At 47.4% G+C, this 14,843-nt stretch overlaps 1 protein-coding gene across 1 annotated transcript; it reads right to left on the reverse strand.

Annotated features, from left to right (window-relative positions):
* Window positions 1–5,005: 5,005 nt before the first annotated feature.
* On the reverse strand, window positions 5,006–11,707 carry LOC121879491 (probable secreted beta-glucosidase adg3). Its single transcript, XM_042386137.1, has 2 exons — window positions 11,620–11,707; window positions 5,006–7,097 (listed from the first exon to the last, which is right to left on the reverse strand). Exons 1-2 carry the CDS (start codon window positions 11,638–11,640, stop codon window positions 5,355–5,357), a joined length of 1,764 nt encoding a protein of 587 aa, XP_042242071.1. The 5' UTR covers window positions 11,641–11,707; the 3' UTR covers window positions 5,006–5,354.
* Window positions 11,708–14,843: the final 3,136 nt, after the last annotated feature.

The raw sequence follows: 14,843 nt of genomic DNA on the forward strand, positions 1-14,843 counted from the left end.
ATTGGACAGTTGCTTGTTATACTATATACAGTAGTTATTTGCTGGATAGTTGCTTGTTATACTGTATAGTCGGCGAAAGTTGTTTGGACACTCTTCCAAGTCCCCTTGGTCCCTGTTCACCTAGCAGCACAGTAGGTACCTGCTGTAAATCGAAAGTTGCGAATTCGTATTCAGGGACAAGTTGTTGGAGCTTCCAATAACTTGCTTCGACATAAACGAAACCATTGACTCTTCAGGCTTCTACACTACGCCCTTAACTCATGAGACATAAGGCAAGCATGAACTTAGCATGCTTCCCTGTTGGGCGCTGTAAACGCTTCTGCGCTTCCGTTACACAAGGATGTTGGGGGGAGGAGGTTGCCCAATAAAAATAATCTCTCCCTGTCTGTTGTTTACATTTTCAGTTTTTTCTTTCAACTCCTTTCATAGCTCTTCATAATTTCATTCAATATAGAGGAGCATGCCACCAGTAATGTCAGGACAGGATAACCGTTTAATACAAAAGTTCCGCAAAACATTTAAAAAACATTGTAATTTGTGGACAAAAAAATTTGCATAATCAGTGAATGCTAAACATACTGATAATTCAAATACACACTACCTCACTATCCTGTCCCTGAAATATTTATGCTCAAAATGATATTCCTCAGTTTTGTGTGACTAAAAAACATAACTATGCCTAATTTACCGTTCTTTTCACTGTAGTTTGCATCTAACTTCATATAAACACACACGCCCATATTTTAATATACGTTGTAAGGCCCACATTCCCCATAAACTCGCCAAGGACACATGGGTTCTCGTCCTTCTGAGGGATCATGTCACTAGCTACAGCAGCGTACAGGTAAGCATGAGAACAAAGGAAGCCATAAATTGCCAATTTAGTTATTCAGAATGTCAAAACATATTGTAATTTAAACTGTCACGCATCCCTCACTCGCTTGCTACCCAGGTCTTGAAGTTCCGGCTCGACAGAGAGACGCTAGTAAACCCCGCCCACCACTGTCTCCCTCATCTCGAATTTTTTCCAGAACACCAGCTGATGCCATCGAAGTAACCAATCACATTTTTAGAAGAGAAATGTAACGTCATCACCAAGGTTATTTTAATGAGCTGCCAGACCCTTCTCGACAGGGCGGACCAGCAATCTAGTTTATGGGCATTGTAAGTAACATTCCTACAAATCTTTAAAAAAAAAAAAAAAAAAAAAATCTACATTCCTGAAAATCTTAAAAAAAAAAAAAAAATAAAACTCGAGACACTTGACTCCACACCTCGCTGTCCATACTTCTGGCTCACTCCTCAACGTGGTAACCTATGGTTACAGTTCCTCCTGCGCATCTCGAGTCTCATCACGGCCCAGGTAACTTAAACTAAGTCACATACATGTATTTCTCTTAGGTCTAGGGAAGTACCAGTCTTAAATACGACTTCGTGTAACAATTGTGTGTAATACCTGTAAACTTAGTATACAGTCAGATCGCTGTGGGTTACATGCATTCGGTTTATATAATTACATCACCCACGATAACTTTCTTATGAGCCGTGAGTCGTCATCAACTGGATATGTGACAGTGTATTCCCACTGTGTCCTCACACCTTGATTGCAGAGTCATCAATTAAGTAGCTGGCTATCGCCAGTTCGACTTCTGTCTCTGAGCCACTGAGACTTGTGCTCTAAGAAGCAAGTTATACCAAAGCTTCGTCCACTATTAACGCTCACAACTCATACGCTAATTACAGTGATATCCCATTTATTGTGTAATAGTTAATTTTCTTAATAAATGGAGAAAAGACCATTTGGGTTTGAAAACTTAACCCATAAACATTTATGAATGTTGCTTCCAGTTCACCTCTAATTAGTGATTCTAAAGGTAACTTGAAACCTCAACAAGGCCGTCACAATGTTGTTATTAATTCGCTCATTTGTACAGTGATTTTTTTTTACCTTTTGTTACGACCGGGTCGTATTTTTCTGTTATTTTTTATAACATGCTTCCATGTTGTTCCATATTATTCCTGTAATGATGTGTTATATTTACTATTATATAATCTAGTCACCTTACCCTGTGCTGTTAAGGTTTTAACTGTTATTATTTGTTCAAGCCCATCTTATTTCTTCATTTAGTATTGTAACAAGCATTCATTTCCTCTAACGACCATCTGCATTGTTAAACGACCCACCTGGGGGTTTTGGGCGGGAATTTGGCCCTATACTATATAGTGGTCCACCAACTGACAGACGGCAGTCCAGTCCTCCTTGTCATTCAGTTCACGTTGTTTTGAGTGACACTTGTCACCTGTTATTTATGCTTAAATTTATTTCTGTGTTGTTCCTGTCACCACCAATGTGGTATATCTATGTGAGTACCAATTTATGTCTCTTATGTGTCCATCAGTGCTTGCTTAGTTACATTTAAGTAATTCAGTGTTGTTTCACGTTAGTTAATTTCAGTGTTAGTTATTTTATATGTTTATGCAGTGTTAACGTAATCCAATGCTTTATTTTTATTCTTTTGATGTTTCGATGTTTAGTATCATTTGTGTCTTAAAAGTTTCGATGGTGAATCAATTTGTTGTGACAGCCTACGAGGCTCTTTATTGTGTTAATATTTAATTTAATTAAACTCTTAAAGGTTTACTTTATTTATTTTTATTCCCATTTAATTTACTTCACTTACTTTTTGTTTGGTGACGCCTAGAACCTTGGATATCAAAGTAAATTAAGAGACGACGTAACACTTTGAAAAACTTTTCCTGTTGTTGTGTATGTTTGTAAATATTAAGTATATAATAGGCATAGGAAAATTGCTATACCTGTTTAACTACCCCTCATAGGTGATTTTTTATTCTAATGAAATTATTACATTTATTAATTTCCCTAAAATAATTTTTCTCGGAAAAGTACACTACACAGGCATTTTAAATTTCTGTTTGCTTTATTTCAATGCCAAAGCCTGTAAGCCTGTAAGCCACTTTCCTACCAATCACTGCTTGTCTTCTAACAACTAGAGTGTTCACCACTCTTGGTAATAAACTATATAATATATAGAGATATGGTGCAAAGTGGCCGGAGGAGTGTTCATCTAATTTAGCAGCTATTTGGATATTCAACCCTTTTGTCAGGATATTAATCCATCATCGGCCAACGCACCAAAAAGTGGTTTTATGTGTTTGCTATCGGGTTACTTTCTCTGTACGTCGGTTTCCTAGTGTCCACAATAATGTTTGACCAAAATTTCCTTGGCAATAGCTCAAAGTAGCACAGTTGTGGTCACCATCACACAATAACTAAATTCACAGGTCATCGATGAAGGTCACTGCATGCTAGCAAGCTTACGTATGATACAGGTGTGGTGCTCTATTTGTGTAACATGATACAGGTATGGTGCTCTATTTGTGTAACATGATACAGGTGTGGTGCTCTATTTGTGTAACATGATACAGGTGTGGTGCTCTATTTATGTAACATGATACAGGCGTGGTGCTCTATTTGTGTAACATGATACAGGTGTGGTGCTCTATTTGTGTAACATGATACAGGTATGGTGCTCTATTTGTGTAACATGATACAGGCGTGTGCTCTATTTGTGTAACATGATTGGTGCTCTATTTGTGTAACATGATACAGGTGTGGTGCTCTATTTGTGTAACATGATACAGGTGTGGTGCTCTATTTGTGTAACATGATACAGGTGTGGTGCTCTATTTGTGTAACATGATACAGGCGTGGTGCCATTTGTATAACATGATACAGGCGTGGTGCTCTATTTGTGTAACATGATACAGGTGTGGTGCTCTATTTGTGTAACATGATACAGGTGTGGTGCTCTATTTGTGTAACATGATACAGGTGTGGTGCTCTATTTGTGTAACATGATACAGGTGTGGTGCTCTATTTGTGTAACATGATACAGGTGTGGTGCTCTATTTGTGTAACATGATACAGGTGTGGTGCTCTATTTGTGTAACATGATACAGGTGTGGTGCTCTATTTGTGTAACATGATACAGGTGTGGTGCTCTATTTGTGTAACATGATACAGGTGTGGTGCTCTATTTGTGTAACATGATACAGGTGTGGTGCTCTATTTGTGTAACATGATACAGGTGTGGTGCTCTATTTGTGTAACATGATACAGGTGTGGTGCTCTATTTGTGTAACATGATACAGGTGTGGTGGTGTAACTATGTGGATACATGGTAACTACTATGTAACATGATGCTCTATTTGTGTAACATGATACAGGTGTGGTGCTCTATTTATGTAACATGATACAGGCGTGGTGCTCTATTTGTGTAACATGATACAGGTGTGGTGCTCTATTTGTATAACATGATACAGGCGTGGTGCTCTATTTGTATAACATGATACAGGCGTGGTGCTCTATTTGTGTAACATGATACAAGCGTGGTGCTATATTTATTTAACATGATGCAAATGTGGTGCTATATTTATTTAACATGATACAGATGTTGTGATGCTCTATTTAAGTAACTTTTCACTGGTGTGGCAATCAGCTGGTGGATTGCAACGACTACACTGGTATTACATTATCTCTTCGTGGCCGAAGGTCCATGTTCCTGGAGAGTGTGGTACAGTACAAGGAGGGAAAGCATTCCTCAACTCCAGACTAGAATTGATCTTGGGTTGCAGACAGACAATACTGCTTCTTATGTCTCGGCAGTTATACATTCTTGATTCAGAGGTAAAAGCAACAATTGTGAAATTTATCGCTATAGTCTCTGTATTCATTTTACGAGAAAGGTTGAAATAACCTAACACCGGCACGTGCAAGTTGATTGTTTGCTGAATCAATCCTAATTTTCGCTGTGGAAAAAAGGTTTTAGTTAAAGGTGGAATAAGGAAATTGTTTTGTGAGGTATAAGAGGAAGTCACCAGCAAGTGGAAAGCTGAGACAAAATGATTTATATAGATAAATCATTTTATTTCTGGAACTGAATAAAACTTTCTGCTGTAATACGGAAGGTGAAAATACAAGATATCAGCTTCAATACTTTATTGCTATTGTAGATTAACAAAAACTAAACAAGAATGTTAGTGTCTTTGCAACATTTTGGTATGGTTTTTGACTTAACATAATAGGTACAAGCTTAGTGTATAATCGATGATGTCGTTGTGGATAATGTTACATGTGGGGAGTGACCAGCAGATCTGCGTGTTCCCGTCACCGTAGCTTGTATGAGTCTTGAGGCCGGTAGCTGTCATGTTCAAGTATACATATGTATAAATGTACTTTTATAAGTGTAGATGCGTGGGTGTGAGTGCGTCTGTTCTTGCAAATACTAGATAACAGTACTACGGTAGACATCTCGGCATCTTCAAAGTTTGCTTTATTTATCAAAAGTCAAGACATAACCAAACTTCTCAGGGTTATCTGAAACACCATACTGACGCAGCTGGAAGCCCGGGAACACTTCACGTGTCGAGGTAGGTGTAAAGGTGCTCCTTACTCGTGCTCCAGTTGCTGGAGGAGATGAGAAGGAGGAAGATGGTTTAACTGTAGATGAAACGGATGGTCGGTGTAGTGTTGACGACTGAGAACTGGGTCGTCTTACTGATGTACCAGAGTAAGTTTGAAAACCAAGAGAAGCTGTGCCCTGAGTAGTAGAAGCTGCTGATCCTGCGCTAGTGAATGAGGTTGAACCAATGGAAGCTGAAGTAGGCCGAGATGGAGGAGGACCACGTGAAGTTGACACTTCCTCAGTTTCAAAGCCGATGCCCTCACCTGCTTGGAATTGGTAAGTGCGTCGAGTGCCGTCATCGTCCACCACTGTGTAAGTGCCACGGACGTTGCCGTCGGCGTCTGCGCTCTCTGAGCGTGAATATTGCTCCGAGTCAAAGGCGAAGTTATAGGAGGCATCAGCGATGGAGTCAGCTAGAGGGTCGACGAAGGGGACCTCTTGAACAGGGACGATTCTACCTGTAGGTTGACCGGAGGGTGCTCCTGGAACCTCGGGTCCTACAGGAATGTGAGGACCTTCTGCTATAAATCCTGTACGGGATCCCGCTTCATATTTAATAGCTCGTCGCTGTCCGTCATCTTCGGCAACAAATTCAAAATTTCCTGCCACGTTGTTGTCTCTGTCACCTGATTCTGCTTGAGAGTGACTGGACGTCTCGTAGGCAAAGGCGTAACCCCCGTCAGGCGACACTTGACTGCGAGTATTGGCAGGTTCGAATTGACCGGTGTATGGCCGTGCTGAGGGACGTGAAGACGGGGAGCTATACTGAGTTGGTGTTCTTGTAAAGCCAGTGCGACGAGGGGTAGCAGCTGTGAAGGAGGACGTGGGTGTGCGAAGGATAGAAGAAGTGTGTGATCCAATACTTCCTGAACCGAATCTAGAAGTGGAACTGACGGAGCTTGTAGCAGGACGTGCTCTTACGGTGGGTACTCCAAAGGTAGGTGTAGTTCTGACAGCCGCTATCCCGGCAGTGCCATAACTTTGTGAGGAGAATCTACCAGCACCAGAAGAAAGTCGTGTTGCAGCTGGAGTGGATCCAGGAGCATCGGCTGCTTGTGGGAGATCGTCGCCCTCAACGACAAAACCAATACCACGACCGGCAGTATACGAGTAGGATCGTGTGCGACCTTCTTCATCTGTATAGGTGTATGAGCCACGCACATTGCCATCCGAGTCACTCTGCTCACTGCGTGAAAGTCCATCTTCTGAGAACTGGAAGCCATAGGAAGCGTCGGTGTTTGTATTCGCGAGAGAATCTACAAAGGGAGGACGAGAGCGAGCAGCTGCATGGGCTGCATCAAAGTCAGGGTGCGTGGCAGGCAGATGGTCACCCCTGGGGTTGAAGCCGCCTTCACCAGCTTCGTACTGGACACGGATATTATTGCCATCAGGATCCCTATAACCGAACTCTCCATCCAAGCGGCCGGCATACTTGAGCTTAGCACTTTCAAAGGCCCCTTCACCGGTGTCGAAGCCATACTTATAAGTTCCGTCGTCATGAAGCACGTAGTACTGGGAGCGTCTTCCGGTGCCTACTTGTGGAATTTTGTAGGCACTTTCGTCGGGCCGAGGCAAACTCAGCGCGCTAACCGCTAATGCGGACAACAGCGCCTGAAAGACGATAAGGGAAATTAGTGATAAGGGTAACACAGAAGTTAACAGTTTTTGGATGGATAAAGAGTGAGTGGCTAAAGTGATGGACAAGAAAATCTCGAATACTTTAGTTTGAAATATTCAGAAAATTTGAAAACACCTTCCTAGTGTCGTTGGACAACTTGTGTACCGTAACTTGACTGCTACCCTGGGTCACCTATTTCAGGTGAGGACAGTCTGGGTGTTGGGTCCATATAGCTTTGAGGAGCTGTGTGTGTGTGTGTGTGTGTGTGTGTGTGTGTGTAAGCTGCGTGACCCGCATATAAGCTTTACATTCCCTAATATGGACTCATAACGCCTGTTTTACATAATAGGGTATTGCTAACAAAACCATTAGATAGAATAACCTTTATGTATAATAATTAAAAGAATGTGTGTACTAATCGCTATTCTGACCAAATTTATCATAATCAGAATGAAGTATACAGTCAAATATAAACCTAAGTTCCGTATATCGATGATTTGTGAGGGTGCTGCAGGAGGATGTTTGGTGAGGGTGCTGCAGGGGATGTGAGGTGAGGGTGCTGCAGGAGGATGTTTGGTGAGGGTGCTGCAGGGGATGTGAGGTGAGGGTGCTGCAGGAGGATGTTTGGTGAGGGTGCTGCAGGGGATGTGAGGTGAGGGTGCTGCAGAAGGGTGTGATGAGGTCACTGCAAGGGGAAGTTTTAGATGTTGTGATGGTAAGACCTAGTACAGTTACACAGCACTGATGCTCTTCTGTCTAACTGGAATACCGGAATACCTTGTTTACACGGGCAAGACACCGATAGTCGAGGAATATGACAATGATAGATAACAAAATAAATTGAATAAACGAAATAAATAGGAACATAATAAAGTAACGGACTATACGAAAGTTTGTAATAACTGATGGTTTCAATTCACAGTCTGGAGAGGATAGATGCTGACTCATGCACTAATACAATAGAAAAATATAAAGTAATCGTCTTCTAGTTAAAACAAAAGACTGCAAGGTGAAAGTAAAGACGTTTATTTAGTACTAATGACACTTCCTGTTAGGGTCGGGAGCTGCAAGTTAATAATGATGATGGAATTATGTTTGTGTATTGTAGATAGTGTTGGTTATTGGTGGTGAGGGTGTAGTGAGTGTGTGGTGAGGGTGTAGTGAGTGTGTGGTGAGGGTGTAGTGAGTGTGTGGTGTGTAGTGAGTGTGTGGTGAGGGTGAAGTGAGTGTGGGGTGAGGGATGTAGTGAGTGGGTGGTGTGTAGTGAGTGTGGTGAGTGTGTGGTGAGTGTGTGGTGGGGCGTAGTGAGTGTGGTGAGGGTGTAGTGAGTGTGTGGTGCAGGGGTGTAGTGAGTGTGTGTGGTGAGGGTGTGGTGGTGTGTGGTCGGTGTGTGAGTGTGTGGTGTGTGAGTGGTGTGTGGTGGGGCCTTGGTGGGTGTGGTGGGGATGTGGTGGGTGTGTGGTGGGGTGTGGTGGAGTGTGAGTGTGGTGGGTGTGTGGTGGGGGGTGGTGGGTGTGTGTGTGGGGAGTGGTGAGTGTGTGTGTGAGGGGTGTGGTGTGTGTGTGTGAGGTGGGGTGTGGTGGTGTGTGGTGAGGGTGTGGTGGGTGTGTGGGGTGTGTGGGTGTGTGGTGGGGGTGTGGTGGTGTGTGGTGGGGTGTGTGGTGTGGTGTGTGGGGTGTGGTGGTGTGGTGGGGTGTGGTGGTGTGTGTGGGTGAGTGGTGTGGTGGTGTTAATTGGTGAGGTGTAGTCAGTGTGTGGTGAGGGTGTGTCAGTGTGTGGTGAGGGTGTAGTCAGTGTGTGGTGAGGTGTGTGTAGTGTGTGGTAGGGGTGTGCAGTCAGTGTGTGGCGGGGTGTGAGTGAGTGTGTGTGGTGAGGGTGGATCGGTGTGTGGTGGGGTGTGGTCAGGTGTGTGGTGGGGGTGTGGTCAGTGTGTGGTGGGGGTGTAGTCAGTGGGTGGTGAGGGGGTGTGTGGTGTGTGGTGGGGGTGTGTGGGTGTGTGGTGAGGGTGTAGTCGGTGTGTGGTGAGGGGTGTAGTCGGTGTGTGGTGGGGTGTGGGTGGTGTGTGTGTGTGGGGTCTGTGTGGTGTGTGTGGGTGTATGAGTGTGTGTGTGGTGGTGTGTGGTGGGGGTGTGGTGGTGTGTGTGGTGTGTGGTCAGTGTGTGGTGAGGGGTGTGGTCGGTGTGTGGGGGTGTGGTGAGTGTGTGGTGGGGTGTAGTCGGTGTGTGGTGAGGGTGTGTCAGTGTGTGGTGGGGTTGTGGTGTGGTGAGGGGTGAGGGTGTGGTGGTGTGTGGTGGGGTGTGGTGGGTGTGTGGTGGTGTGTGGTGTGTGGTGTGGTGGTGGGGTGTGTGTGTGTGGTGGGTGTGTGGTGATGGTAGTCAGTGGGTGGTGAGGGTGTGGTCGGTAGTCAGTGTGTGTGGTGAGGTGTAGTCAGTGGGTGGGTGGTGAGATTTAGTGAGTGTGTGGTGAGGGTCTGTCAAAGGTGAGGGGTAGTCAGTGGGTGGTGTAGTGTGTGTGTGGGTGAGGGATGTAGTGAGTGTGGTGAGGGTGTAGTCAGTGGTGTAAATAGTGTGTGTGGTGAGGGTGTAGTGGGTGTGGGTGTGGTGTGTGGTGGTGAGGTGTGTGGTGAGGGTGTGGTGAGTGTGTGGTGGGGGTGTGTGGTGAGTGTGTGTGGTGGGGTGTGGTGGTGTGTGTGGGGATGGTGAGTGTGTGGTGGGGTGTGTGTGTGTGGTGAGGGTGTGGTGGTGTGTGGTGAGGGGTGTGTGAGGTGTGTGGTGGGGTGTGGGTGTGTGGTGGGGTGTGTGGTGAGGGGTGTGTGGTGAGTGGTGTGGTGAGTGTGTGGTGTAGTGTGTGGTGTGTGGTGTGTGGTGGTGTGTGGTGGGGTGTGGTGAGGTGTGTGGTGGGGGAGTGTGTGGTGGTGTGTGGTGGGTGTGTGGTGGTGTGTGTGAGTGTGTGGTGGGGTGTGGTGGGTGTGGTGGGTGTGTGTGGTGAGGGTGGTGTCAGTGTGGTGTAGTGCGTGTGTGTGGTGTGGTGGGGGTGTGGTGGGGTGTGGTGGTGTGTGTGGTGAGGATGTAGTGTGTGAGGGGTGTGTGGTGTGTGTGTGTGGTGAGTGGTGAGGGTAGTGAGGGTGGGTGAGGGTGTAGTGGTGTGTGGTGAGGGTGGTGGTGGTGGTGGGGGTGTGGTGAGGGTGGTGGGGTGTGGTGAGGTGGTGTGTGGTGTGTGGTGAGGTGTGGTGAGTGTGTGGTGGTGTGTGGGTGTGTGGTGGTGTGTTGTGGAGTGTGTGGTGGTGTGTGGTGTGGTGTGTGGGTGTGGTGGTGTGTGTGTGGTGTGTGTGGTGTGTGATGGTGTGTGTAGTGGTGTGTGTGAGGTGTGTGGTGTGTGGTGTGTGTGTGGGGTGTGGTGAGTGTGTGGTGGGGATGTGGTGGTGTGTGGTGTGGGGTGTTGGTGTGTGTGTGGTGGGTGTGTGTGGGTGTGTGTGTGTGTGTAGTGGTGTGTGGGTGTGGTGTGTGGGGTGGTGTGTGTGTGGTGAGGTGGGTGTGTGGTGTGTGGTGGTGTGTGGTGTGTAGGTGTGTGGTGTGGTGTGTGGTGGTGTGTGGTGAGGTGTGTGTGTGGGTGTGGTGGGGGGTGTGGTGGTGTGTGTTGTGTGGTGGTGTGTGTGTGTGTGTGTGGTGGGGTGTGGTGGTGTGTGGTGGTGTGGTGGTGTGGTGTGTGTTGGGGGTGTGGTGGTGTGAGGGTGTGTGGTGGTATAGTGGTGAGGTGTAGTGGTGTGTGGTGAGGGTGTAGTCAGTGTGTGGTGAGGGTGTAGTCAGTGGGTGGTGAGGGTGTAGTGAGTGTGTGGTGAGGGTGTAGTGAGTGTGTGGTGAGGGTGTAGTGAGTGTGTGGTGAGGGTGTAGTCAGTGTGTGGTGAGGGTGTAGTCAGTGTGTGGTGATGGTGCTGTTATATAGAAGTACTATACTAACTATAGCTTAGTGTCATTGGAGTAGTGGTTCCTTAACGGTATATTGTAGCTCACGGTTAAGTGATTAGACGATTGTGTAGTGTTTTGTGGTACAGAGAATGCTAATACAATGGTGATGGAGTGTGTGTGTGTGTGGTGCTGCAATGGTGTTGCTATTGTTGACAACATAGTTACTCCGTAGTGAAGGTCGTGGTGTCAGTTTGTGTTGATGAGTGGTAGTGGCCCCGCAACACTATCACCAACACTACAAGTAGCAACGAATGACATTTTAGTTGATAAAATGTTTGAGCTGCAGCCAATGTACAGTTCAGTATAGGTTAAGTGCTGTGTGTGTGTACTTGTGATATGCCATGAGAATAGTACTTGTTAACTAGTTTTACCACTTGCTCTCTTGTAGTTAGCACTTGTGTTTTACGTGGGGGCTTCAGTTCTGTTTCACTTAAAGTTTCAACAGCGCGTTTCACCACAAAGTTCTCGTCTGTATGTTCACGTGAGTTGTATGTTTCAATGGACAGTCTGTACAGTATACGTGGTCACTCAGAGGACGGCGGGTTCCTACCAAGCTAGTCCAGGAGACCATGGTGGGGAAGACAACGGCGGCGGCGGTGGTGAGGTCGTGGGGTTGGTGACAGAGTGGTGGCCGCCTAGGATGTACCGCCCGTCTGCTCCAGCGACCCTTCTTATACCTCCGCAACTCCTCCACCCTCCCGCTGCCCAGACCTTCACCTCCCGACCTCACCTCTCCTGACATTTCGTGGACCGTTGCTGGTTTCCGCCCCCACCTACTGCTAGCAGGACACTTCCACATACTGCTAGCAGGACACTACCACCTACTGTTAGCAGGACACTTCCACATACTGCTAGCAGGACACTCCCACTTACTGCTACCAGAACAAACCTACCTATTACTAGCTCTCCACACCCCTACTGCTAAAGAGGTTCACCCCGTCATTAGAGGTCCACCCCTACTGCTAGCGGTCCACCGCCCACTCCTCACCTACAGCTAGCAGAACACCCCTCTACTGCTAGCTGGCCACACCTATTGCTAGAAGGACACCCCTCTGCTGCTAGCGGGTACCCTTACTGCTAACTGATAACTTCCCCTTATTTCTAGCAGCCATCCCACCTACTGCTAGCGGACCACCACCATCTATTGCTAGTAGGCCAACTCACTTCCTTTTAGCGGGCCATCCCTATCTACTGTTAGCAGGCCATCCCTATCTACTGCTAGTGGGCCACCCAAACCAATTGCTAGTCGGCCAACCCACCCACTGCTAGAGGGCCACCCCACCTATTGCCAGTAAGCCATCCTACCTACTGTTAGCGGACTTCCCTCATGTACCTCTAGAGGGCAACCTTCATTTATTGCTAGTAGGCCACCCCACCTACTGTTAGCAGGCCACTCCCATCTACTACTAGCAGTCCACCTCCATCTATCGCTAGTAGACCCACCCCACCCACAGCTAGCGAGCCACCCCATCTACTGGTAGCGGGACACTCCAATCTACTAATAGTAGACCACCCCACCTATAGTTAGCGGGCCATCCTCATCCACAGGTAGCGGGCCATCCCTAGCTATTGCAAGCGAGCCACCCCATCTACTATTAGTAGACTACCCTACCTATTACTGCCTGCTCACCCATATTGACTGCTAGTATACAATCCCCACTTATTATTTGCGCTTATCTGGTAACCCCCCAACCATCTTTTACTAATTGGTCACCCCCATGGACCACTCCTGTACTAACACCTCCCTGGACCACAGTGATGACCTGACCACCGTAGGGTCAAGACCTATTTAGGCGCTGCTCCTGCTGAGCAGCTCTCACCCTTGGCCAATGCTCGGCCCATTCCCCACGTCCCTCTCCCCGACCCATCCTCACCACCGGGATATCAACATAATCAAAAGTGACATTTCGTTTCGGAAAGAAGTGGAACCAGTGTTGAACAGTTATGAACAGTGTTTAAGCCAGTGAATTCAGTACTAGACAGTACCAGTGAGAGCCGTGACCCGCCGGTGAGATAAGCACCGCTGGGAACTGACCGCCATCTCCTGACAAGGAGGTGCTAAGCAGTCCACCCTGAGAACAACAGTGGGTCGGCTTCACACTTGACTTCGAAATAACACAACACCACTCAGTAGGGTGGGGATAGGTCAACAACTGCAAATATGTTGCCTGTATAACAAGTGAACTACCGTGTGTTGAGCACTGTGTCGTGTGTAGGTGTAGGTGCCCGCGAGGCAAGGCCTATACCCTTGTGGTCACGCTCAGCCATGTGGTGAGGGTTTGTTTACACAAACCCCCCCGTCCTCATAGTGTGCCAAGCTGGTTAGTTCTTTTGAAACTAAAATTGACTTTGATACTGTATCTAACCAGAAAAACAGAGATACTATTAAGAACAAGTGTAGTGTAATAAAAGTGTTTATAAACTGAGAAAACACCTGTTACCTTGGTCCCCCCGACACCACACTCCCTCCGCGGGAGGCCCGCTCATGGCCTCCCCTCACACCGCTAATACGCTGTACAGTAGATGCCAGTCTCCTTTGTCCTCTAAGAGGGTTACGCCTCCCAACCACCGCTGACTTCCTAGGAGTGCCAAGCAGTCCTCGGCCCTCTGACGTAGGCATATAAGTCGAGCCCTGTAACTCCACCATGTCTGAGTTGACTGGAGACCCAGCTACTCGCTTTAATTCTCCTGATGCACTGAGTGAGCCAGGCGACTGTGGTGTTGACCTTGACACCAACGGAGAAGATGGCTTTCAACTAGTTCAGTCCAGGAACAAGCGGAAGGCCGAAAAGGCAGAAAGACTTAGAGACAATCAACTACAACCACAACCCCCCATGAGAGTAAGATTATACTTCCCTGAAGGTACATCACCTGAAGACAAGTATCTCTGGCTGAACGATGCGGAAGACAAACACCCAGAGGCTGAGTTTCAGTTCAGAGTCGGTACACAAGATCATGTTCTGATTAGAAACGACCCAGCAGTCATACAGGATCTCCTCACCAATAGCAGCAGCAGCAGCAGCAGCAGGTGATGGTGGTAGTGGACTGTGGGGAGTTGATCCTGTAGGTGTAATGGCGGCAGGTGGTGATGGTGGACTGTTGGGAGGTGATCCTGTAGGTGCAGAAGCAGCAGGTGGTGATGGTGAACTGTGGGAGTTGATCCTGTAGGTGCAGCAGCAGCAACAACAACAACATCATAGCAGCAGCAGCAGGTGGTGGTAGTAGACTGTGGGGAGTTGATCCTGTAGATGCAGCAGCAGCAGGTGATGGTAGTGGACTGTGGGAGTTGATCCTGTAGGTGCAGCCGCAGCAGCAGGTGGTGGTAGTGGACTTTGGGGAGTTGATCCTGTAGGTGCAGCAGCAGCAGCAACAGCAGCAGCAGCAGCAGCAGCAACAGCAACAGCAGCAGCAGCAGCAGCAGGTGGTGGTGGCGGCGGCCTGTGGGGAGTTGATCCTGTAGGTGCAGCAGCAGGTGGTGATGGTGGACTGTGGGGAGGGTAATCCTGAAGGTGCAGCAGCAGGGTGGTGGACTGTGGGGTAGTTGATCCTGTAGGTGCAGCTGCACAGTGGTGGTGGACTGTGGGAAAGTTGATGCCTTAGGTGCAGCAGTAACAGCAACAATAGCAGCAGCAGCAGGTGATGGTGGTAGTGGACTGTGGGGAGTTGATCCTGTGAGTGCAATGGCGGCAGGTGGTGATGGTGGACTGTTGGGAGGTGATCCTGTAGGTGCAGCAGCAGCAGGTGGTGATGGTGAACTGTGGGGGAGTTGATCCT

Source organism: Homarus americanus, unplaced genomic scaffold, assembly GCF_018991925.1.
Source record: "Homarus americanus isolate GMGI-L3 unplaced genomic scaffold, GMGI_Hamer_2.0 scaffold25850, whole genome shotgun sequence".
NCBI classification, from domain to species: domain Eukaryota; kingdom Metazoa; phylum Arthropoda; class Malacostraca; order Decapoda; family Nephropidae; genus Homarus; species Homarus americanus.